The sequence below is a fragment of the Danio rerio genome, chromosome 13, assembly GCF_049306965.1.
Source record: "Danio rerio strain Tuebingen ecotype United States chromosome 13, GRCz12tu, whole genome shotgun sequence".
Classification (NCBI taxonomy): Eukaryota; Metazoa; Chordata; class Actinopteri; order Cypriniformes; family Danionidae; genus Danio; species Danio rerio.
This window is the reverse complement of record NC_133188.1, coordinates 1,662,952-1,686,577: the sequence shown is the minus strand read 5'-3', so window position 1 is coordinate 1,686,577 and position 23,626 is coordinate 1,662,952. Positions and strand designations below refer to the sequence as shown.

General features: G+C 40.7%; 1 protein-coding gene across 1 annotated transcript in view; it reads right to left on the bottom strand.

The window, feature by feature from the left end:
* The window catches only part of zmp:0000000760, a 54,350-nt gene that overhangs the window by 3,350 nt on the left and 27,374 nt on the right, over nucleotides 1-23,626 (bottom strand). Inside the window, exons 18-26 of the mRNA XM_002664079.7 lie at nucleotides 22,937-22,990; nucleotides 22,746-22,817; nucleotides 22,629-22,664; nucleotides 17,137-17,181; nucleotides 17,026-17,058; nucleotides 16,590-16,736; nucleotides 12,267-12,443; nucleotides 3,590-3,680; nucleotides 231-308 (exon numbers count right to left, since the gene is read on the bottom strand). Of these exons, the coding sequence (XP_002664125.2) occupies nucleotides 231-308; nucleotides 3,590-3,680; nucleotides 12,267-12,443; nucleotides 16,590-16,736; nucleotides 17,026-17,058; nucleotides 17,137-17,181; nucleotides 22,629-22,664; nucleotides 22,746-22,817; nucleotides 22,937-22,990 (733 nt within the window). The remainder of the gene's footprint in view (nucleotides 1-230; nucleotides 309-3,589; nucleotides 3,681-12,266; nucleotides 12,444-16,589; nucleotides 16,737-17,025; nucleotides 17,059-17,136; nucleotides 17,182-22,628; nucleotides 22,665-22,745; nucleotides 22,818-22,936; nucleotides 22,991-23,626) is intronic.

Genomic DNA, 23,626 nt, shown 5'->3' with positions numbered 1-23,626 from the left:
GAACACTTTCATAGTCACAGGCCTTAAAAACACATGCATTTGATAAGTGTTCGCTCCATTATATTTAAACTCTTCAGTGACTCCAAAAATCTTGAACTGCGGCTCCTGGTCAACTATAATCTCAACATATGAACATTGCAGATCCTGCGATGTGCACACTGCGATATCGATGCTGAAACCGTATATTGTGCAGCCCTAACAAGAGAAGTTCAATCATATTAACACTTTACCCTGTGGCCCCTGCTCCCCGATGTGCCCAGGAAGGCCGTAGCCTTTAGCTCCCTTGTCTCCTGTTTCTCCTCTGTCACCTGTAGCAAAAATATATCATTAAAGTGAACAGCCATTATGTCATGTAATGTAATGTGTATTTATATAGCGCATTTATCATGTATAGCCGTACACTCAAAGCAATTCACAATCACGACGGGAGGTCTCTCCACACTACCACCAGTGTGCAGCATCCATTTGGATGATGCGACAGCAGTCCACTCACCACACGCTCACCGCACACCGGCTATTGGTGGAGAGACCGTGATAGAGTCAATTCAGTGGTTGGGGATGATTGGGAGGCCATGATATATAAGGGTCGATGGAGGGAATTTGGCTAGGACACCGGGCCAAACACAGGCACAGACTCTGAGTTTGTTGACAAATCTGACAGCTGGAGGGGCGTGGTTAAGTATGTCAGCCACACCCACTAACTCAGACCTAATCTGACAGTTGAACTGAAAACAAACAGGATGTGCATTTTCAGCTTTAAATTCTAGATTACAAGGACAGACTACTGTTTTGTTCTTAGTGACATGCACAGATGATGAATTGTTCACCACAAACCAAATCAACATGGTTAGTTTTGATTTCATGGAGACTTTAAGCAAGCTTTACACAAGTTCCTCTGGCACAGATCCACAATCAAACCATCTGTGTATTTTGTCGTCATTTTTAATTTTGTCCAATTGTATTCTATCAAAGCATTGTAGTGCATTGGTTCCCAACAGAGGGGTCCCGGCCCACAAGGGGGCCTCAGCGAGTTTTGTAGGGGGTCGCGTCATGTTATAAAAATGTCTTAGCATTGAAAAATTAGTAGAATGATCATGTTGCCTTAGCTCATTTTATCCCCTAGCTCAGTGGTCCTCAACCACCGCTTGTTGGATCAATTGGTACCGGGCCGCACAAGAAATCAGTGTCAGTTGCGTCACTTCACTCCCATTCATGAATTCTCATGGGGCATCATGTGATAGCGCAGCATGCATGGGATGTGCACTTCAGAATCTCGCCGGAAGTAGTAAGTCATCCGGGTACTTCTCACATACTGATTTTAGCATACTATATAGTATTGAAGTATGCAGTTTTGAATGCAGAGTTTGCACAAGTTTGTTGTTACCCCAAGCCGTGAGCGCACCGCAAGTCACGTGACAAGAAACAACCCACCCCCCCTCCACAGTGATAAAAAGGTTGAGGACCACTGCACTAGCTGACCAAAAATGGACAAATTTGTAATCCATCCTCCACAAAAGGACAAAACGTGCATCCCAAATCGCATACTTATGCACTATTCTACTCCATTATGTAGTATAAATAGTGTTAGTAGTGTGTTCACACTGAAAACTCTATAAGTGCACTTTAATTACCTGGATGAGGCACTCATTCAACCGGTAAAATCAACCTGGGCTCATTGTGAAAAAGTAGCCCCGCGGACGTTTCTGCGGACCACGATTTACATCCCGGGAGGTACGTATTCGAGCAGCTTTTTGTTTTCGCGGATCAGCGAGAGGCCGCTGTGCGCGCTTTTTCGCGTCTCAGGCGGGCGCCTCTCGAGCTCGCGGCGTTCGCGCCCGCGCCGTTCTTGCGCGAAAAGCCTCCGGATCGGGAAAAAAAAAAAAGCAAAAGCCCTCGTCTTCGATTTCGACCGCGTTTTCGGATCCTGCCGCGTTCTCGCCCTTATTTTTCGGATTCCGTTTTTCGTCTTACCTGATTTCCGGAACCCGCTGTTCCCCGGACTCGATCCCGGTCGTCGTCCACCGCGGCCGGCTTCGGCTCCTCCGCGTCCGGGGCCTCCGCTCCGCCGACGCAACGCTGTGAGCTAGGCGGACAAACTGATTGCGTCGGGAAAGCCCTCAACTCGGAGGCAAGCCATCTGCTGGCAAGCGCGAAGAGGAGGGGCGGAGCGGCGCCACACCGCCCCGCAGCGTTCGCTCGAAAAAAACCAAACGCTGCCTTTACGTACCTCCGGCCACGTAAATCGCGGTCTACAGAAACGTCCGCGGGGCTATGTTTCCAGAATGAGCTTCGGTTGGGTAAAATGAAGTGTGGAAAAAGATGTCTCACGTAGTGGAAGGGGTGTAGCTATCTGGCGCACATGTTAAATTACTTTATTCATTTTGGATTGTGAAAGCAAAAATCTCCTATGAGAGTGATTATAGCGCCCCTGATGGTGAATGCGGTTATACTCACGAATGGTATTAGTTGGTAGTTGGGTCATTTATTTCACTGATTTGCAAATCGTAAAACGTCAACAGGGAAACAGTTTGAAATTTCCGCTTAGTAAAAAAAAAAAACATTAGTGTTCCATTTGGGACGACACTACGTACATACACACTGTATACTCTGCTGTTGATTGTGTGAGTGCATAAGTGTATAGTGTGCCATTTGGGACGCAGCTAGAGTCTCACTGAGTTGCTCACAGAAATCCTCACACTAATTGATAGAGAATAACAAATAACATGCAAGTATTAAATTGTAATAGCCTATAGCCTTTCCCCCCCCTTATACACCTGTGTGAATACTGATATTTTTGTTATTGAATTTGACATTGGGCCAATTCAAGGCCATAGGCTTACGTTTTTCAGTTACAAATCCTTCACTGATGCTTTTATATTTTACATTGGGCTATTATTTGTGATTACTATCATATCTACATATAGCAATAAACATACCGTTTGTTTGAAATCAACATTTTTGTAATTACTGCAAACTTATATGAGCAATAATATCATTAAATGTGGAGGGGGGCTTACAATATTTTCCAGGGGAAAAGGGGGTCTCAGGCAAACCAAGTTCGGGAACCAATGTTGTAGAATAATTAGCGTAGTTATGTTTAAGTGTTGTGTTTAAGCTGTTCTTCAGCTGCACCTGTATACTCATTAATACCATTTGGCAGAGAAGTCACACATCTGCTCATGTTTAATAAAGCTATTCTTATCTGATGTTGGCATTACTTATAGACACATGTCCATATGTATATTTATTCCATGACACATCGCGTTCCAAAAGACAGCAGTTCCTTGTGAGGGTGAATTCGTCATATGGGCTCCTCACTTGGACAGCTTTCCCAGCTGAGAAGTATTTGTTATGCTAGTCCATCATGCGTGAACACGGCCAAAAGGAACACCGCCAGACACCCTTCATAGGATTATTGTTTCTCTATATTTCGGGACGGTCTTCGCTTGTGACTTATTGGATCGTCTGACGTCAATGCAGTAGCATGTGATTAATGTGAAGGCACCAAGATGGAGGACCACCCTTGTATCCGTGCATGTCCAGAGACTACTGTTTTTACAAAGTGTAGTGGAGTGTGCGTATGGTTTACCTGCTGAGCCTTGTCTGCCCTGGTCACCGGGTTCTCCATAAAATCCCTGCTGCCCAAGTTCTCCTTTAAGCCCATCGATGCCAGGATCGCCCTATAATAATGGCATTTGCAGATCAACATGTCGTCTTATCAGCATATCAGCAAGATTTAGCATGGCAAACTATTAAAACTAACCCAATTGCCAATTCTAATAAAGGGTGCTTTCACATCTGTAGTTCGCTTCATTTGGTCCGGACCAAGGGCAATAAATAATACATTAGCTTCTTTCACACATACAGACCTTTCCAGAAAATTGTATGTGTGAACAGGTCCTTTTTGAAAATACGGGTAAATTCGTTCTGGCTATTTTCCGGAAAGAGAAGTTGTAACATTACCGGTGATTTGCCGGAATGCTGCGCTGTGTGAATGCAGAAGGAAGATTCCCGTAATAAGCGCGTGCACGTCTAGAATGTGCTGACGTGAGACGTCTGCTTTAGCCAATCACAACAGTCAGACGCATTTACGTCCGCGCGGTTTGTGAGAATAAAAGCCTTTGAATATTTTTCCAGACACATTTAGCTGCTAGAAGTTAGTCAGATCACGTTTATATGTTCTTCTTAATGCCAACTGTGTAAATAATCATCGATGAGATGCTTATGATAAGCCGCTGTTTGTTTACCTTCAAGCTTTGCGTGCGCCTGTGAAACAGCCTGTGAGCGCCTGCACACGCACATATTATGAACATCTCGACATGCGAAAGTTGTTCACAATATTGATCATCCACAGAGTTTGAAATTTAGTCAAATGTTTACAAACACAAGCGCAGCCGTTTAAAGCTCATTTGTGGTGAATGACGTCAGAATTTACCGGTATTTTGGAATGGATGTGTGAATGCTCTTTTCGTTGCATTTTCTGCCGTCTTTGGGTCGTTTTCACACCACACTGCTGGCTTTGGTCCGAACCAGTTGAAAAGAACCAAAATGCACTCATCTCACAACATCCACATCTCTCATTAGCCAGATGTTGTTAAACATAGTTCATGAACTGATTATTGATTGGTCAGAATTCACGTGCGGGATAATGCCAATGAACAAACCGGCAGACACAAAATGTTGCTTTTACTCTGGAGGGACGACTGCGCTGGCTAATTGTATCCCTGCTTTAGACAAACTATACATTTCGAGAATGAAGCGTGGCCGCGGCTGGAAAACGATGTTTTAATGCATCGCACATCACTTCAGGAGGAGGCGTGAATTCATTTAGCTAATCTGCGACATGCTCATCTTGCGGAAATAATACCAACGATCCATCAGGTAATGTTTACCCCTCTCTCTCTCTCTGTTGGTAAAGCGCTGTCAACAAATATTTTTCCTCCATATCCCATAATGCACAGCGCATCGGCCTACGGCAGCTGAATTAGTCCAAAAGGCGCAGTACTTTTTGCAGTTGGGTCTCTTTTTGTTCGGATCATATTCTCACCACAAACGAACCGCTCCAGGGTTCGTTTGAAACCATACCAAGACCACCACTTCAAGCAGGTCTCGGTACGCTTTTTTGGTCCCCTTTTGGTGCGCACTCGAGTACGATTGTTGCATTCACTCCTGGCCAAACGAACCACACCAAGAGGGAAAACTAACTCTAGTCCGATTCAACCCAACTTATTAAGGCAGGTGTGGAAGCACCCAAAGTTCCTAATATATTGTGCATCCCAACATATTACACTTGTCATACTCGAGGCAGCTTTTAATCAAGGCTAAAAAGAGGAAAGCTGTGTGAATCTAACCAGAAACTTAGCAATTACCACAAACTATATCAACTTTAGGCCTTTAACACCAACAATCAGTTTTCCTTTTGTGAATAATAATAGTTTTGTGTCCATGCATGTGTCATTTCTGGAAATGTCTGTCCCCACATGGAAGCAGGAAAACTGTTACAATCGATGATCTGTAGTACAAATTCCTAATCCAAAACGTTGGGCCAGTATGATAAAAGGAAATAAAAGAAAGTAGTGATTTCCAAATTTACTTTGACTTGTATTTCATTTCTGACACAATATTTCATGTTTTGTCTGGTCAGCTTGATTTCGTTTGTGAATATACATCCTTTATTGCGTCATTCAGACCTGCAACACATTCCAAAATGTTGGGACAGAAGCAGTTTAATTTGCTTAAATAATGATGTGATATAAAACAGATGATGTCAACAGGTGATCGCAAGCAAAGACGGGCTGAAGATCGCCAGTTTGCCAACAAATACATGAAAAAAAAATATTGAAATGTTTAGAAACAATGTTCCTCAAAGAAAGTTAGGAAGACCTTTGGATATTTCACCTTTAACAGTCCATAACATAATTAAAAGATTCAAGGAATCTGGAGAAACTTCAATGATGCAAGCGTAAGCTGAACAACTGTGATCTCCGTTCCCTCAGGTGGCGCTGCATCAAATATCCTCATACATCTATAAGCCATATAACTACATGGGCTCAGGACTGCTGCAGCAAACTTTTGTGATTTACCACAAAACATAGTTACATCAGCAAATGCCAGTGAAAGTTGTACTGTGCCAAAAGGAAGCCCTATGTTAACAGTGTCCAGAGGCACTTCTCTGAGCTCACAAAGTGGAACTGTGTACTGTGATCAGGTGTATTTCAGCTATTTGGGGGGAGAAATGGAGTGCCATGTGCTCTTGACCAAAGCAGAAAAGGATCATCCAGTTTGTTTCCAGCAACAAATCTGAAAGCCAGGGTCTGTCATGGTATTGGGTAGTGTCAGTAGTTGTGTCATAGAGATAGAGCACAATATGTTGCCCTCTTTTCCAGGGACTCCCATGCATATTGCAACAAGACCATGCAAAACCACATTCTGCACACATTACAAAGTCCTGTCTGTGGAGGAAGATGATACAGGTACTTGACTGGCCTGCCTGCAGTCCCGACCTGTCTCCAATGGAGAATATGTGTGGCATTTTGGAATGCAAGATGCAACAACGAAGACCCCATACTGTTGCCCACCCTGAAGACTTGTTTGCAGGAAGAATGAGACAAAATTATCCCTGAAACACTTCATCACTTGGTGTCTTCAGTCCCTAAATGTCTTTTAAGTGTTGTGAAAAGTAATGGCAAAATTACAGAGTGGTAAATACTTTACCATTTTAACTTATTTTGAAATGTGTTGCAAAAAACAAAATTGGAATACGCATTTATTTTAACAGTTTAAAAAATATATAAAAAATCATGAGGACCACATTAAATAATGTTTGTTGTATTGTCTGTGATGAAATACAAATACATACATTTAGAAGTTACTACATTTTATTTGCGTTTTCCAAACCGGCCCAACTTTTTCTGATTTGGGGTAGTAGATCAGTGGTTGTAATACATATGCCACACTGTATGTGGTGCTGTAAACAAACAGAGGTGGAGGACACACTAAAGTGCTTAGTACAGACATAAACACAAGAAGATGATGGCGAATACATGTGTATCAAATATCTGACTCTGGTTATTGCCAAGTAGCGTTAACAGGTTTTGTAGTAAAACTGCTAGTTAACACAGCTCTGTTATCCACCATTGTTGTTGTTACTGGTTGTTACGTGTTGGGTTTTTCTTTTTAGTGGTACAACGATATTATGGTTTCCATAAGTATCATTTTGCTTAACCAAATGGCTACATGCTGGGTTTCTTTTTGTGATTTACAAAAAAAAAAAATTTCCACTTTGTATCCTGTTATCAAAAAAGTTTGGCATTTTCAAAACTGACGTCATGTTGATGAAAAGCAGAAACATTATGAAATGTTTGCGAATTAAATACATTGCAGTGTGGATAGAGCTGTAATGTGTGGTTTTATTATATAGAAACTATTTTCAATCGAAATCGATAAAAATTTATGCTCAATTTCGATTATCGAATCAAAAAATAGAATGGTCGATGCTGCCACGCCCCCATGTCACGTCAGCTCGGCTTGCCAGGCGGGAAAAAAACAGGCTTGTTGAAGTGCTTGTTAAACTGCAGAAGCAGGAGACCCGTCGACAGAACTTAAACCCTCTCTTCTTTCAATAAAGTCGCCGGTGTGGAAGCATTTTGGATTTCCAGTGAGTTATGTTGACAACGTTCGTGTTGTCGACAAAAAAAAAAAACACAGTTTTGCAAGCTCTGCTATGTACGTATTAGGTATGGTTCGTCCGATAGACAACACCGGCATCGCGATCCTCCGCCCACCCCCGTTTCAAATGCGCTCGTGAAAAGTACACACTCAGCCCCTGTTTACACTGTCTTTGTTTTTAAATGGCATTTTAGAATGACAACGATTTGACATCCACAGTGGCGTGTAGCATTTCTGAGCAGCCCTCCTTCCTCTCTACCTCTGAAAATGCACATCACGTGACCACACAGACACAGACGCACACACAGCCATGCGCTCGAGACAGCAGGTCCAGGCAGTCAGAGGACTGCTTCAATCTTTCACTCACTTGTACTTAGTCATTTTAGCGAACACCTCAGATACTGTTGGCTGGTTCCTGTTGGTTGTGCGTCTTTTTTACCGACGCCATTATAACGACACAGATCACTGCCTATTCACGAGTCCCGCAGAAAAAAGTGATTGACAGGTGGTAATTATGTGTGTATCTTGCCTTTATTTATTTACTGTATGATTTGTTTATGGGTAAAACAAAGACCATCCAGGTCAGGTAGTTTAAACGGTAGGCTACAAATAAATAATTGGTCATTAATTAATTAATTATTCAAAATCGAAAATCGAAAATCGAATCGTGACTTTAGAATCGAAAATGTAATCAAATCGAGGATTTGGAGGATCGTGACACCCTTAATAGAAACCTGTAACGTAGAAAATCCCCAAACATCTGTTGTGTTCCACAAATGTTTTACAGGTTTAAATCAGCACAAAGGTTAGGTTTTGAAAGCCTCGTTTTTGGTTGTGTGCAGATTTTTCACAACCCTCAATTTTACAAGCTTTTAAGTTTTACATGTTTGAATTTGAGGCTCTGTGAACTTTTATCGGCCTTTGGGTCCCTTGAGTGAAAATGTTCGAGAAGTCTGAAAAAAAGATCTTCTTGAGAAATATGGAAAGGCTTTCCACTCCAGTGAAGGTGGGATTCTCTCCAAGAACCATTCAACACAGAGCAAGTGCCTCGTCTGCGACTTCCTATTCGTCTTCACGGGGACTTGGAAATTCTGAATGTTTTAATTCCAACCTATACTGCCAAACACCACTGCACACTCTCCAGAGGCCTTCACAGTATGTATGTATCAAACTCGGCCTGGAAGATAGTTGATGTATGGGGCATGTTCTTCCTTGGTTTTCTATGGCAAAAACAGGTCTCGCATGTGCTAGCTTTCTAAAGCAGGGCTGCACAATATATGGTTTCAGCATCAATATTGCAATGTGCGCATCCGCAATCGTCACCTGGCATGATATGCAATGTTGCGTCTGAATTACAGTTGACCAGGAGCTACAGAACACATTTCTAGAGTTAAGATTTATATTTGCTGATTGAAGATTTACAATTTGCATGTGCCTCATCTGAGTACAAAAAACTATGATGATCTCTTGACATCTTTTGTATTGAATTTTACAGAATTTATATTAGATTTATATATATATATATATATATATATATATATATATATATACACACACACAACAGTTCTGTTTGGTTCTTGAATCTGATTGGCTTATAGCCGTGCAAATTATTTTTATTTTTTGCCAGTAACATCACACAAAGGCCTCTTCACCCTTCACCTCTGTGTATTACTCCGCCCAGATACAGCAAGCAACAAGCAGAGGCGCTACAGTTTAAGAAATATTACTGTTGTTAGACAACAAAATTTACTTTGGAGGCTTTTTTAGTCAAGAATGTAGTTGTTTAGATTGCAACTATGCAGTTTCTTTGTAAGAATAGTGCCTATTTTAAAACATTTACAATTTCTGAGACCTCGTCGGCGGCCAAAGACGACTGACGTTGTCTATCCACACGATGGCGCCCGAACCGCATAATGAGCCCTTGCTCAGTGTGTTCTCTTGAGCGCAAATAAAAAAGCTGAAAAACGGAAGCCTCGTGGTTTTTAAGGTGGACCGGATAGAGTCAATAAGAAGCCACGAATAAGAAGCTGGATTCAGCCTTGTCCCTCCTTATCGCAAACACAACAGCAGTCTGGTGTGAAATCTCTGTCGACGGATGGCATTTCATGTCACGTTCAGCCTTATAATCCTAAAATGTGAGCAAAATTTGCTGTTTTGTCATCAGCTTAAGGGGGTCACACACCAGAAGCGCTGCTTCACATTACGCTATAGAGAATCTATCAAACACTAGCTCTAAAGTGACGTTGGTGAATTAGTAACGGCTTCTGCTGCTCTGACGTCAGCTGCAGATGTGAATGAATGGCGGGAGAAAGTAGTTCCTAATACAAAAGGGTTTTAGACTCTCTGTGCTTGATTTTCTTTTTTATGTACAAGATTGTGCCGTCGACCTGTTGTATAAACGCAATATTACACTCATAGCAGTGTGCTATGGCTGTATATCAGCACTGGTGGGGCGCTGAGGCACTCGGCCTGCATCCTCCTGCCAACGCACGCCTCCCACCAGTGCTGATATACAGCCATAGCACACTGCTACTCGTATGATATTGCTCATACGCATATATCCTAATTATAATTTTTATCTCGTTTTTAATACAAATTTCCAAATTTGAAAGCAAAAACCAGATTATTTTACTCACCCCATTGGCAAATAATCTCACTAATGTTAAGTGAAAACTCTTCATTTTGACTTGTGTATTCTGAAGCTGAAAACAAAACAATATTTTAACTTAATCTAAAAACTTGTAGCTATTTGGAATTTCTGTACATGAATACTAGGGGTGTAATGGATCATGGTTGATATGTGATTCACACAGATCACAACCCACGGTTCGGACCTGTGGATTACTTTTTTTTTTTTACTTGTAAATTAATCCTCTCGGTTCATTCAAATCACATGTATGAAAGCATTTAGGCTTTACTGTAAAACATGATGATGGAAGAATTGATGATTTGGTTATTTGTGATGTGGTGGGTTTTCTAGAGAGTGTTGGTTATAAGTTTGTGCGTTATTAAAGGTGTTTCTGTCAGTACTTGTTTAACCTGCATCAATGCATTCCATGTAAGCTGCATGATTAATCATTAAAAGATCGGGATCTCAACACCCACGCAACATCAATTATAAATGATGCTGATTTGCATATGTTCATTAATCCTTCGAATCGCTGTATTCAAATCTGTGATTAAAAAACGCAAAAATCAAGAAAGAGATTGAGTCTTTAGTCTTTTGAGTTAGTGATGAAGTTACAAACAGTAAAATAACAGAAAGGTACTGGGAGAAGCGTTTATAGTTTAGATAAAACTACTGATGTTTATGGTGAAGAATACAATCACCATCCCATGCTTTTAACTTGACTCTCTAAAACAGAAATGTCAAACTCAATTCCTGGAGGGCCGAAGCCCTGCACAGTTTAGTTCCAACCCTGCTCCAACGCACTTACCTGTAGGTTTCAAACAAGCCTGAAGGACTCAATTAGTTTAATCAGGTGTGTTTAATTAGGGTTGGAACTAAACTGTGCAGAGCTGCGGCCCTCCAGGAACTGAGGCTGCGTCCGAAACCGCATACTTCCATACTATATAGTACGCTAAAATCAGTATGCGAGCCGAGTTGTATGTCCGAATTCATAGAAATCGAAAATCAGTAGGCGAGAAGTACCCTGATGACTTACTACTTCTGGTGAGATTCTGAAGTGCGCATCCCATGCATGCTGCGCTATCCCATGATGTCCCGTGAGAGAATTCATGAATGGAAGTGAGGCAACGCAACTGACGCAGGTAGGTCACGTGACCATGACATAGTGGCAGATGTAGTACGTCGGAATTCCATTCATTCTTTTCACATTCATACTGTATAGAACGCACTTTTCTAACGGCCGAGTAGTACGTTTAAATTCAAATGCAGCACCTACTGAGTAGTAGGCGGTTTCGGACGCAGCCTGAGTTTGACACCTGTGCTCTAAAATAAGAGTTGTAGGCAGCAATTACATTATTTAACCAATAGGTGGCCATCAAAAATATGCCACTGAATAATTCCTCAAACATGATCATCTAGCAATGAAAAGTTTTGAGTGAATGACTGAATCATTTACTGAAAATGAGACTAAAGTAAGTATGGGTTATACAAATTAATGTTAGATTTCCACGTTTAGCGCCATCTGCAACTGTATTAACCACGAATTTTCACAGAACTGAATAATTTACAATTAACTTTCATTCAGCTGATTATTTCATCATTTTTTTTGTAATATTTTTATATGTTTTTTGTAATAAATGGAAAGCAAACTACATTTGTCTCCTCTTTTTTTTTTTTTGGCTGATCCAAAAAATGATCCAATCCATGACTAAAAATCCATAACGTGTTCCGAACTGAGAGATTTGTGATCTGTTACACCACTAATAAGTACTGTTTGACTCAGAAAACAAACCATCTCGTGAAATTGTATTCACATCGCAATATTTATCACTGAACAAATTATTCCAATATCGTGCTGCCCTAGTCTAAAGCAAACCACATTAAAACAGTTTTGTTTTCAAGGCCTAACAAAGCTGAAACTCTTCCACAGTTGTAGTAGGGTTAATCTTCATAGTGGTGGAAAACTTACTGGTGGTCCAGGTGGCCCTTTCGGTCCTGGGGGACCTGGGGCGCCCATTGACACATCTCCATAGAGTGGGCACACGGCTGCACATGTTCTTTTCACAGAGTTGGCGAATGTGGACATCTGCTCCAGGACCACACGCTTGCAGACCTCGATAACATGTTGAGCGGGGAAAGTGGGGCCCTAAAACAGAGATCATTACAGTAGTTATGTTTCCATCCACCTATTTTTATGCGCATTTTGGAATGTCAAGATGCGCAGAAATTTGGAAAATGAAGCGGAAAAAAGCTGAATAAGATAAACTTAACGCACATAAACTCCAATGGAGACCCTTTTCCTGAATAAGTTCCAGTGTGCGCATTAAAAAAGTCATGTGATGATAAAAATGTAATGTGTGTATTCATATAGCGCATTTATTGCGTATGGACATACACGCAAAGCGCTTCACAATCATGAGAGGGGGTCTCCACACCCCCACCAGTGTGCAGCATCCACTTGGATGATGCCATGGCAGCCACAGGACAATGGCACCAGTGCGCTCACAACACACCAGCTATAAGGGAGTGAAAAGACTGTGATTAGCGCTAGTTTGCTGGATGGGGATGATTGGGAGGCCATGATGAGTAAGGGCCGAGGGAGGGAATGTAGCCAGGACACCGAGGTTACACCCCTGCTCTTTACCAGAAGGGGATTATTAATGACCACAGAGAGTCAGGATCTCGGTTTAACATCTAATCTGAAAGACTCACTGACAATATGATGTCTCCTTCACTTTTCTGGGGCATTAGGACTAGCAACCTTGATTTTCCCATGTGGTCTCTCATCCAGGTACTGACCAGGTTCAACCCTGCTTAGCTTCAGTGAGTATCCGGTCTTGGGCTGCAGGGTGATATGGCTTTAATAGGCAAACCAGCGGGCCGACCGTTGATCCCAGTAGCACAGTAGTATTATTATAATATCATTATTACCTCCAGAAATATCTTGAGCATCTCTGCTCCCAAAGACATCTCACTCCTCTAAAATTCACCACGCGTTCATTGCATTTTGTCTTCTGAGTTGTGAGTAATGTATCATGAAAGAAAAAGACTTCAGCTTTTTCTACCTCAGTGAATTCTGTTTTTCAGTTTGATATTGGCGACCCGTTGGATGGAAACACAGCATTATTTGCAAATATATGCGATATTTCAGTTTTGTGCATCAATTTAATATGCATCTTTGGTTGGAAACATGTTGGTAACACTTTATTTTGATGGTCCATTTGAGTATTAGTAGACTGTCTGCTTAATATCTGCTGATAATGCTTCTTCATCAGACATTTAACTGACTATAAGACACTTTACAAGTACATGTCAGCTTACTCTAACCCCTACCCCAACCCAACAGTCTACTTATAATCCAATAAGAATTAGTTGACATCAGGGCTTTACGTTAACACCCGCCAAGACACTCCCACTAGCCACTTTGGCTAGTTGAAAATAATTTTCCCAGAAAATAATTATTAAAAGCAGGGTTCAACAATACGGATGGTCCAATATGCATGCACATGTGATCTTAGAATTGAGAAGCAACACGACTGACAAAAATAATTGCGTTTGCAACTTCGCGGGAACAAAGCAGGTGAATACCGAATGAGAGGATAATCACTGGCGCTAACATCTGAGGTGATGCACGTGACTGTTTATAACGCGTGCACTCTCCTGTTTCCTTATGTGAAGCAACTGTGTCTAGAAACACAACTGATGCTATTGGTTCTCTTTCAAATAGACTGAACAAAAAGGGATGAACATGCACCCACAGTCTTGCTGCTTTCAAGAGTTCCAGAGTTGAATTATTGTAAGCAGCGCCAGTTGCTTTCGCTTATACCATTTTTTGAACAGATTATTTATGGGTCCATGTGTGTGTGATCCTCCTTTAATAATCACACAGTATGTTTTTACCTGCTTTCTTTTGCATTAAAATGGTTTAATTATATTTTTTACAATAACATTGCTTTAATGGGAGATTAACTCCCCATTTATGTGTAGTTAACTGGTGATCTGGGACATGGAGCTCAGATCAGTGCACCTCTTGTCTGTGGTAGTCTGGGTGGCTGTGAAGTGGAGAAACAAATACGGCCAGCAATATTTCACCAGCCTCATTATGAATTTACAGCCACACTAAATGAAAGCTGCAGAGAAATCTGTTCTGATGAGAAAGCGTTTATTAGCGATCTTGACACCAAAATGGTTACCACACATCGCATGCATGTTGCGCCAACGAGCACTGAATCTCCCAGAAGGTTTGAAGGCTTTGGGCTTTATTTTCACGGTCCATGCACAGAGCGCAAAACACAGGGCGCAAACGCTTTCAGGGCGTGTCAGGACACGTTTTTGCTAATTTAAGGATGAGAAAATCCGCTTTGCGCCGTGGCGCATGGTCTAAAAGGGTTGAGTTTATTTTCTTAATGAGTTATAGGTGTGTTTTGAGAATAAACCAATCAGAGTCTCATCTCCCATTCCCTTTAAGAGCCAGCTGCGTCACGCCAAGAGCGCATTCGCCATTTACAGGACGCAAAGTAAGTCTAAGTGGAAAAACTGAGCATTTCTGGAGCAAACAGTTAACAGAAAACTGTTAAACAGAGCATCTACTGCGTGAGAATGAGAGATAATGGATCTACTTTCACTTTCGCTCTTGGATAGGGAAACCTTTACACACAGACATCAATTAGTCTATAAATAATTAATTTAGTTTGTTAAGCACAAATATTCGTTTCAAAACTATTTCTAAATTCAGTTCTAATTTCCAGCAAACGAATAAATGAACAATAATAACAAAATGTGCTCAAAAACCTGAGTTATATCCTAAAACACATGCTGTGCCCCATATGGTCTAAAACCTGACAGGTGGGCAAATCTAATCTTGTTTTTAATAAAACAAATATAAATATGGATATAATAAATAACACTGCTAATAATAATAACATTATACAAAAGCAAATTGTTATGAATGAACTGAAAAAGCCTCCCGAGATGATGAAGACATAAAAGCAGTGATTTTTCATATTTATGTCGGCTAGAAAATAATATGTTTTGTAATATTTTAATCCTTTATATTTATATTCTATATCTATTCTTATTATATCCTATATATATGCTTAATATTTAATGTTTTCATATGTAAAGATATTTGCCTGTTGCTCTCTTGTGTGTATTAAGCAGTGTGTAAGCGAGGTGCAACTCTGCGCTGGAGTTTAGACCGGGTTAGTTTTGGTCTAATGGAAAATCTATTATAGATTCTCAAAATAGCAACGCGCCAGCAGTGCGCCTCAGAACGCCTTTCTTTTTAGAGCAGAACGCCTATGGGTGCAAAAATGAGCGCTAATGCATTTGCTATTTAAACAGCCTAGCGCAACGCCTCAAAACAACTCTTGCGCCAAGCTGAAACTACCAAAAGACTACTGCACCGCGCCTTGCGCCCCACTGCGCCGGGTGTATGATAGGGCCCTACGTCTGAAGGTGATTGTTAGTCGGCTGGTGAAATGCAAACAAGGGCACTTAACACAACCATAAACAGACGTTTGTTTAAGGTTATATCCTGGCTGATTTTGAAATTGCTTCTGGATCATCTGTTGCTTATGCAGGAGGAGGTAAACATAAGGACTCTGCTTTATCTAGTTGATGCGGCCAAATTGTAACTATAAACCAAACGACAATGCATCTAACTCAATGATTTAAATCTCTCTCTTTATTCTAACAACACTTGAACAATATTTCCTTGCCTTGGCTTGGTTTAGGCCTGTCATTAGGTGGTGGAAAGTCCTTAATGAGTGATTCGCTGAATCATTCTTTTAAACAGTTTGTACCAAAGAGCTGATTTGTGTGGAAGTTAAACAAGTCACTGTTTTTAAAAAAGAAATTGACTCACTGGTCCATTTGACGCTTTCGAAAACAGATTAGTTTAGGTATAAAGCACCACATTGATGCTCTTAGACGTACAGATGTTTGTCTCTAGCTTTGTTTGTTAGTGAAACAGAACAATGCACTGCAAAAAAAAATGCTTTTCTTACTTATATTTTTTGTCTTGTTTCCAGTCCAAATATCTAAAAGTTCTTAAATCAAGAAGCATTTCTAGACAAGCAAAACATACTGAAATAATCTGCCAAAATGAGGTGAGTTTTTCCTTAAATCAAGAAAAATAATCTGCCAATGGGGTAAGCAAAATAATTTAGATTTTCAATTTGTGATGAGATTATTTTGCTCACCCCATTGGCAGATTGTTCCTCTTTACACTTTTTCTGAACCAAGCCTACAATCGAAAAAGGAAGTTATTAGCTGAGATTTTGAGACTTACTGGTGGGCCTGGGGGCCCTTGAAAGCCCACTGGGCCACCATCTCCTCTCACTCCCTTGGAGCCTCCGCGACCTTTTCTACCCTGCTCTCCAACTGGCCCTCGCTTTCCTCGGCTTCCCTGTTGCCCTGGCACACCACCGTCTCCTATCTGGAAAACACACAAACGCACCCATAAACAAGCAAGCGCACTTTTATATTGTGTACATATTTCTGAATGATGTCTCGAGAGCACGCCTGGAAAGAAAGACCAGATGGAACTCCAACAATACGCTGAGGTGACCATCAGTTGGGTTTTTTTTCCAAATCCAACTTTGGTAAATGTAATCCACCTGGATTTGTGCTGCTGTTGTGACAGTGGACAGATCAAACCAATCGCTGCTAATACTTTTAAGGATTATCCTTTCTGATAGTCAAACTAAAATGCCAGACAGTCTTACCCTGCCCTTAGGTCCTTTGACTCCCTTTTCACCCTGTGGAAACAGTGTGGCATTGTGAGAAACTAGAACTACAAGATAATGGAAAAGAAATGCATTCGAGTCGATAACTACCTTCTGCCCTTTGCTTCCCAGGACTCCTGTAATGCCAGTGTCACCCTGGAAAATATAACATTAATGTTAGCAATACCAATAATATTATTTAATCCACTGTACAGTTGAGGTCAACATTATTAGCCCTTTTGGATTTATTCTTTTCCAAATATTTCTCAACAGATTAAAGACATTTCCCCGTATTTTAATTCAATTCATCTTTATTTCTATAGCGCTTTTACAATGTAGAGTGTGTCAAAACAACTTAAGAAGGTTATAGTAAACTGAAACAGTGTCAGTCCAGTTTTCAGAGTTGAAGTTCAGTTTAGTTCAGTTCATTCATTCATTTTCTTCTCGGCTTAGTCCCCTTATTAATCCGGGGTCACCACAGCGGAATGAACCGCCAACTTATCCAGCAAGTTTTTACGCAGCAGATGCCCTTCCAGCCGCAACCCATCTCTGGGAAACATCCACACACATACTCAAACACTACAGACAATTTAGCCTATCCAATTCACCTGCAGCATGTCTTTGGACTGTGGGGGAAACCGGAGAACCCAGAGGAAACCCACACGGAGGCAGGGAGAACATGCAAACTCCACACAGAAACGCCAACTGAGCCGAGGTTCGAACCAGCGACCCAGCAACCTCCTTGCTGTGAGGCGACAGCACTACCTACTGCGCCACTGCCTCCACAAGTCCCAAACCAAGGAAGCCAGTGGCAAGGAACAAACTTCACCAATTGACCAAAGTGAAAGGAAAAAACCTTGAGAGAAAGCAGGCTCAGTTGGGCACGACCGTTTCGCCTATGGCTAAAATTCTTGTGCGGAGCTGCAGTCTAGGCCACAGAAGTCAAATTTAGTTCCTGGAGGGCCGCAGCTCTGCACGGTTTAGCTTCAACCCTAATTAAACACACCTGATCAAACTAATTGAGTCCTTCAGGCTCAGAAACCTACAGGTAAGTGTGTTGAAGCAGGGATGGAACTAAACTGAGCAGGACTGCGGCCCTCCAGGAGCTGAATTTGACACCTGTGGTCTAGGCACTGGGAGCTGGAGAAAGCTGCATGTCCATGCAGGTGTGAGGTTACAGGCTGGCCCACGGGATCAATGCAGAGACTTGTCTGTCGCTGAGGTCTTTCAGGAATCGGTCTCATGTTCTCCACTATTCCATGAACGCCACAGCGTCTGCTCAGGATACGGCCTGGTCCAGGATTATGGATTTCCTATAATGTTTTGTCTTCTGGAGAAAGTCTTGTTTTATTTCAGCTAGAATAAAGCAGTTTTACATTTTAAAGCCATTTTAAGGTCAATATTATTCACCCCCTTAAGCAATACTGGTTTTGGATTGTCTCCAGAACAAACCACTGTTATACAATGACTTGCCTAATTACCCTAACTTTACGCTAATTAACCTAGTTAAGCCTTTAAATGTCACTTTAAGCTGTATGGAAGTGTCTTGAAGAATATCTAGTCTAATATTATGTGGTCATCATGACAAAGGTAAAAGAAATCGGTTATTAGAAATGAGATATTAAAACTATTATGATTAGAAATGCGTTAAAGAAAACTTTTCTCCAGAGGGGCTAATAACTCTGACTTCAACTGTATGTGATTTGTAGTTTTAAATAAAATGATCCAGGTGTTGTGAGAGGAAACCCTGAAAATGGTGGTGATGCTTTTCATCACTTTGTGTTTGTGTGAAAACTCAGAGTAAAGCCATTTTGGTTTAATGTGTCCTAATCGGAAAATTGCGCCGGAATTTGACACATTACCCTGAGATCTAATTTAGTGTATTCTGGCTCTCAACTACTCTGCAGACGCTCTACTCAACGAACATGATGTTCCGAATGTTCGCTACTACATTTCTGCTAGCCATAACTATATTTAAAATTCTTTCTGGATGTGTGTGTGGCTTTGAGTTTCAGACCAAGTGTCTTTTACTAAAATGAATAATGACACGAATCAACCCAGTATTTTCCATTTTCTAACTTGTGTATGCTTTCCATTTTCTAACATGATCTAACCACGTATATTCACTCACCGGCCACTTTATTAGGTACACCTGTCTAACAGCTTGTTAACGCAAAATTCTAATCAGTCAATCACATGGCAGCAGCTCAATGCATTTAGGCATGTAGACATGGTCAAGACGATCTGCTGGAGTTCAAACTGAGCATCAGAATGGAGAAGAAAGGGGATTTATATGACTTTAATTGTGGCATTGTTGTTGCTGCCAGACGGGCTGATCTGAGTATTTCAGAAACTGCTGATCTACTGGGATTTTCAATCACAGCCTTCTCTAGGGTTTACAGAGAATGCTTTGACAAAGAGGAAATATCCAGTGAGCGGCAGTTCTGTGAGACCAAATGCCTTGTTGAGGCCAGAGGTCAGAGGAGAATGGCCAGACTGGTTCCAGCTGATGGAAAGGCAACAGTAACTCAAATAAGCACTCGTTACAACCGAGCTCTGCAGAAGAGCATATCTGAACACACAACACAGCCAACCTTGAGGCGGATGGGCTACAGCAGCAGAAGAGCACACCAGGTGCCGCTCCTCTCAGCTAAGAACAGGAAACTGAGGCTACAATTCACACAGACTCACCAAAACTGGACAATAGAAGATTGGAGAAACGTTGCCTGCTCTGATGAGTCTCCATTTCTGCTGACACATTCAGATGCTCGGCTCAGAATTTGGTGTCAACAACATGAAAGCATGGATCCATCCTGCCTTGTATCAGCGGTCCAGGCTGGTGGTGCTGGTGTAATGGTGTGGGGGAGATTTTCTTGACACACTTTGGGCTCATTAGTACCAACTGAGCATGGTGTCAACGCCACAGCCTACCCGAGTATTGTTACTGACCATGTCCATCCCTTTATGACCACAGTGATAACTTGCATTCCAGCAGGATAACGCAGCATGTCATGAAGCTCAATTATCTCAGACTGGTGTCTTGAACATGACGATGAGTTCACTGTACTCAAACGGCCTCCACAGTCACCAGAGCTCAATCCAATAGAGCAGCTTTTGATGTAATGCAACGGGAGATTGGCATCATGGATGCGCAGCCGACAAATCTGCAGCAACTACGTGACGTTATCATGTCAATATGGAGCAAAACCTCTGAGGAATATTTCCAGTAGCTTGTTGAATCTCTGCCACAAAGGATTAATGCAGTTCTGAAGGCAAAAGGGGGTCCAGCGCGGTACTAGTAAGGTGTACCTAATAAAGTGGCCGGTGAGTGTATATCCCATTACATAGTATGTTAGTGCAACACCTCAATGAGTATTTTTAATATTTTACAAACCGTGCTCTACACATGTGCCTTTAAAGCAGTTAAGAGTACTATCAATGTGACATTGAAATAATGTTTAGATAGCAGACGGCCACAGAAGGAAAAGATGTGGCTTTATTAACACCATATGATGCTTCGCCGTCTAATGATAGAGCCGCTGTGGAAATTTGATCATTTTCAAACATGTTGATGAAAAGTCTCGTCTCAGGGACATGTTTAAATGAAGTGTGGCTATCTTCTCAGACGTTTAGATAACAGCGGAGAGGCTGACGCTGGAAACAGAACAGAGCAGGCATCAGTTTCAATCTCGCACACTTTGTAGTGTGACTGCAGCCGGAGCCAAGCGACTGCATACGCAGCCAGAAAGCAGTGAAGAGCTGCGCTGCTCAGACATGACTCCAGTGTGAAAACACGCCGGGCTTCCATGCTTTCAGATGACGGCGGGTGTGTGTTTGGCTTTTCTCCATTCACTTTTTTTTTTTTTTTTGTGAATGGGTCAGATCCCAAAGTCTCAAGAAGATATTGCAGCAGTTTGTCAAGGCTTAAACGAATCTGATGACACATCGTGTTAGCATGCATTTCACAAGTGTTTAAATGCTTGTCTATCATAGCCGTTTGGTCCATTTGCACATCAGATGGTTTGCTTCTCACTGTAAATACTCATGCTGTAGTGATTCAGTATGCACCAATGCCAAAATCACAACACTTGGAATACTGGTAACACTTTATAATAACTACACACTATAAATCATTTATTAAGCATTAGCAAATAGTGATTTCATTACCTGTTAAGCATTAACTCTACATTAATAAACGTTAGTAAGCAGTTTATAACTGCAGCTACAAATGCTCTATTCTTGACTTATAAGCACCTATATAATGTGCTTAATAATTGTAATTTCATACTTAGTTAATGATTAATTTTTCATTACTAAATTAAGTTTCACATTATTTACAAGCCATTTGTGTTTAAGAGTAGTTGAGGGTTTTTAGGATCATTCAGAATGAGTTAGTAAATGATTATTAAACAATTGAAATCAACGTTTATATGTCTTATTATTCAGGCATATACTAATAGTTAACTAATATGTTAATAAATGCTTTATTAACTCAACTTCATGCAGTTTTGTGACCTAATCTAAAGTGAGGACTATTCATGCTTTATAAATCCCTTATAAATGACAAATAAAGGCTCAGTTAAACTCTAAACAGGAAAAATGACGTTATTCCTACCTCTTCATTTAAAGATACACAAATGAAACTGTACTTCAAATAAAAAATAAACATTTGCAAGCTGATCTAAAATAAAATCACTGTAAAGTTTAAACATCGCATCTTATTATATTGGTAAATTATTATATTGTTGTTGTTGTTTTATCCGGTTTTAAGTCGTATTTTGACACTCCTGTTATTCAGCAATGTTTAAACTTTACTGTAATTTTACTTTTTAGATAAGATTGCAAAGATTATTGTTCATTTGATTCTGAGCCTGTAATAGTCATTTATAAGGGATTTATAAAGCATGAATAGTCCTCACTTTAGATTAGGTCACAAAACTGCATGAAGTTGAGTTAATAAAGCATTTATTAACATATTAGTTAACTATTAGTATATGCCTGAATAATAAGACATATAAACGTTGATTTCAAAACTTTATTAATCATTTACTAACTCATTCTGAATGATCCTGAAAACCCTCAACTACTCTTATAAATAATGTAAATAATGCAATACTGAATTTAGTAATGAAAAATTAATCATTAACTAAGTATGAAAATACAATTATTAAGCACATTTTAAATGTGCTAATAGGTCAAGAATAGAGCATTTGTAGCTGCAGTTATAAACTGCTTACTAACGCTTATTAATGTAGAGTTAATGCTTAACAAACAATGAATTCACTAGATGCTAATGCTTAATAAATGATTCATAGTGTGTAGTTATTATAAAGTGTTACCGAAATTCTTTGTAGGCCTCAGTCTTTTTTGCATGATTATTATTAGCATTATCCAGGGATGTCTGGCTGTAGTAAGTCTACAATGATTGTACTACAGTGACCTCTTTACAGCTTTCTGCATGATGGAACTTTATTAAGTGATATATGTTAGATTTACAAGACAAGGAGATGATTTGCATCGCACCCTGTCCCCAGCACAGTTGACCCATTTGCAAAATACCATTTGACCGAGACAGATTTGGATTTTATAAGGGAGATCTTTACCTTGGGGCCTGGTTTGCCAGGTATTCCAATGTGGCCCTATGAAGACATGACATATTTAAGCATTTTGGAGGGTATTAGTTTCAAAAGCTTTCTGATTTTTTGGTGTGTGCAGCTCACCGTTCTTCCAGGAGGCCCGATAAATCCTGGTCTTCCTGGCTTTCCAGCAGAGCCCTTGTAACCTTGCGAACCCTGGAGATCACAGCACTTCATAAATCTACCGAAAGCCACAATCTATTTCTACGTCGTAAACGTCCAAGGTGAAAATATTTAGGTAAGTCTTGTATAGCAGTCATCAAAAAAGCACTTACCGTGAGTCCAGGAGGGCCCATGTTTCCTGGAGGACCTTGTTCACCTTTTTCACCCTAAGTCAAATGTCCAAACACATTACTGTATATATAGTAAGCAAACATATCAGATGCAATCAGCCATAAAGCAATGTTAAAATGGGGATTATTTTCGAATCTGGTGGAGTCTGATATTGTGTAAACCAGGAGTGTTCAAGCTCGGTCCTGGAGGGCCGGTGTCCTGAAGAGTTTAGCTGCGTCCCAAATCGCATACTTATGCACTATTCTACGCCATTTTGTAGTATAAATAGTGCAAGTAGTGTGTTCACACTGAAAACTCTAAAAATAATAAGTGCACTTTAATTACCCGGATGATGCCCTCATTCAGCCGCTAAAATGAAGTGTGGAATGATGGACACTTCACGCACTCAACGACTGCAGGTTTGCTTACGTAGTGGAAGGGGCGGAGCTATAGGACGCACATGTTGAATAACTTCATTTATTTTGGATGGTGAAAGCAAAATTCTCCTATGAGAGTGATTATAGCGCCTCTCGATGGTGAATGCGGTTATACTCACGGCAGGTATTATTTGATAATTCGGTCGTTTATTTCACTGATCTGGCGACTGTCAAACGTCATCAGGGATGAATTTCCGCTCAGTAAAAAAACATTAGTGTGCCATTTGAGACGACACAACATACATATACTAATCT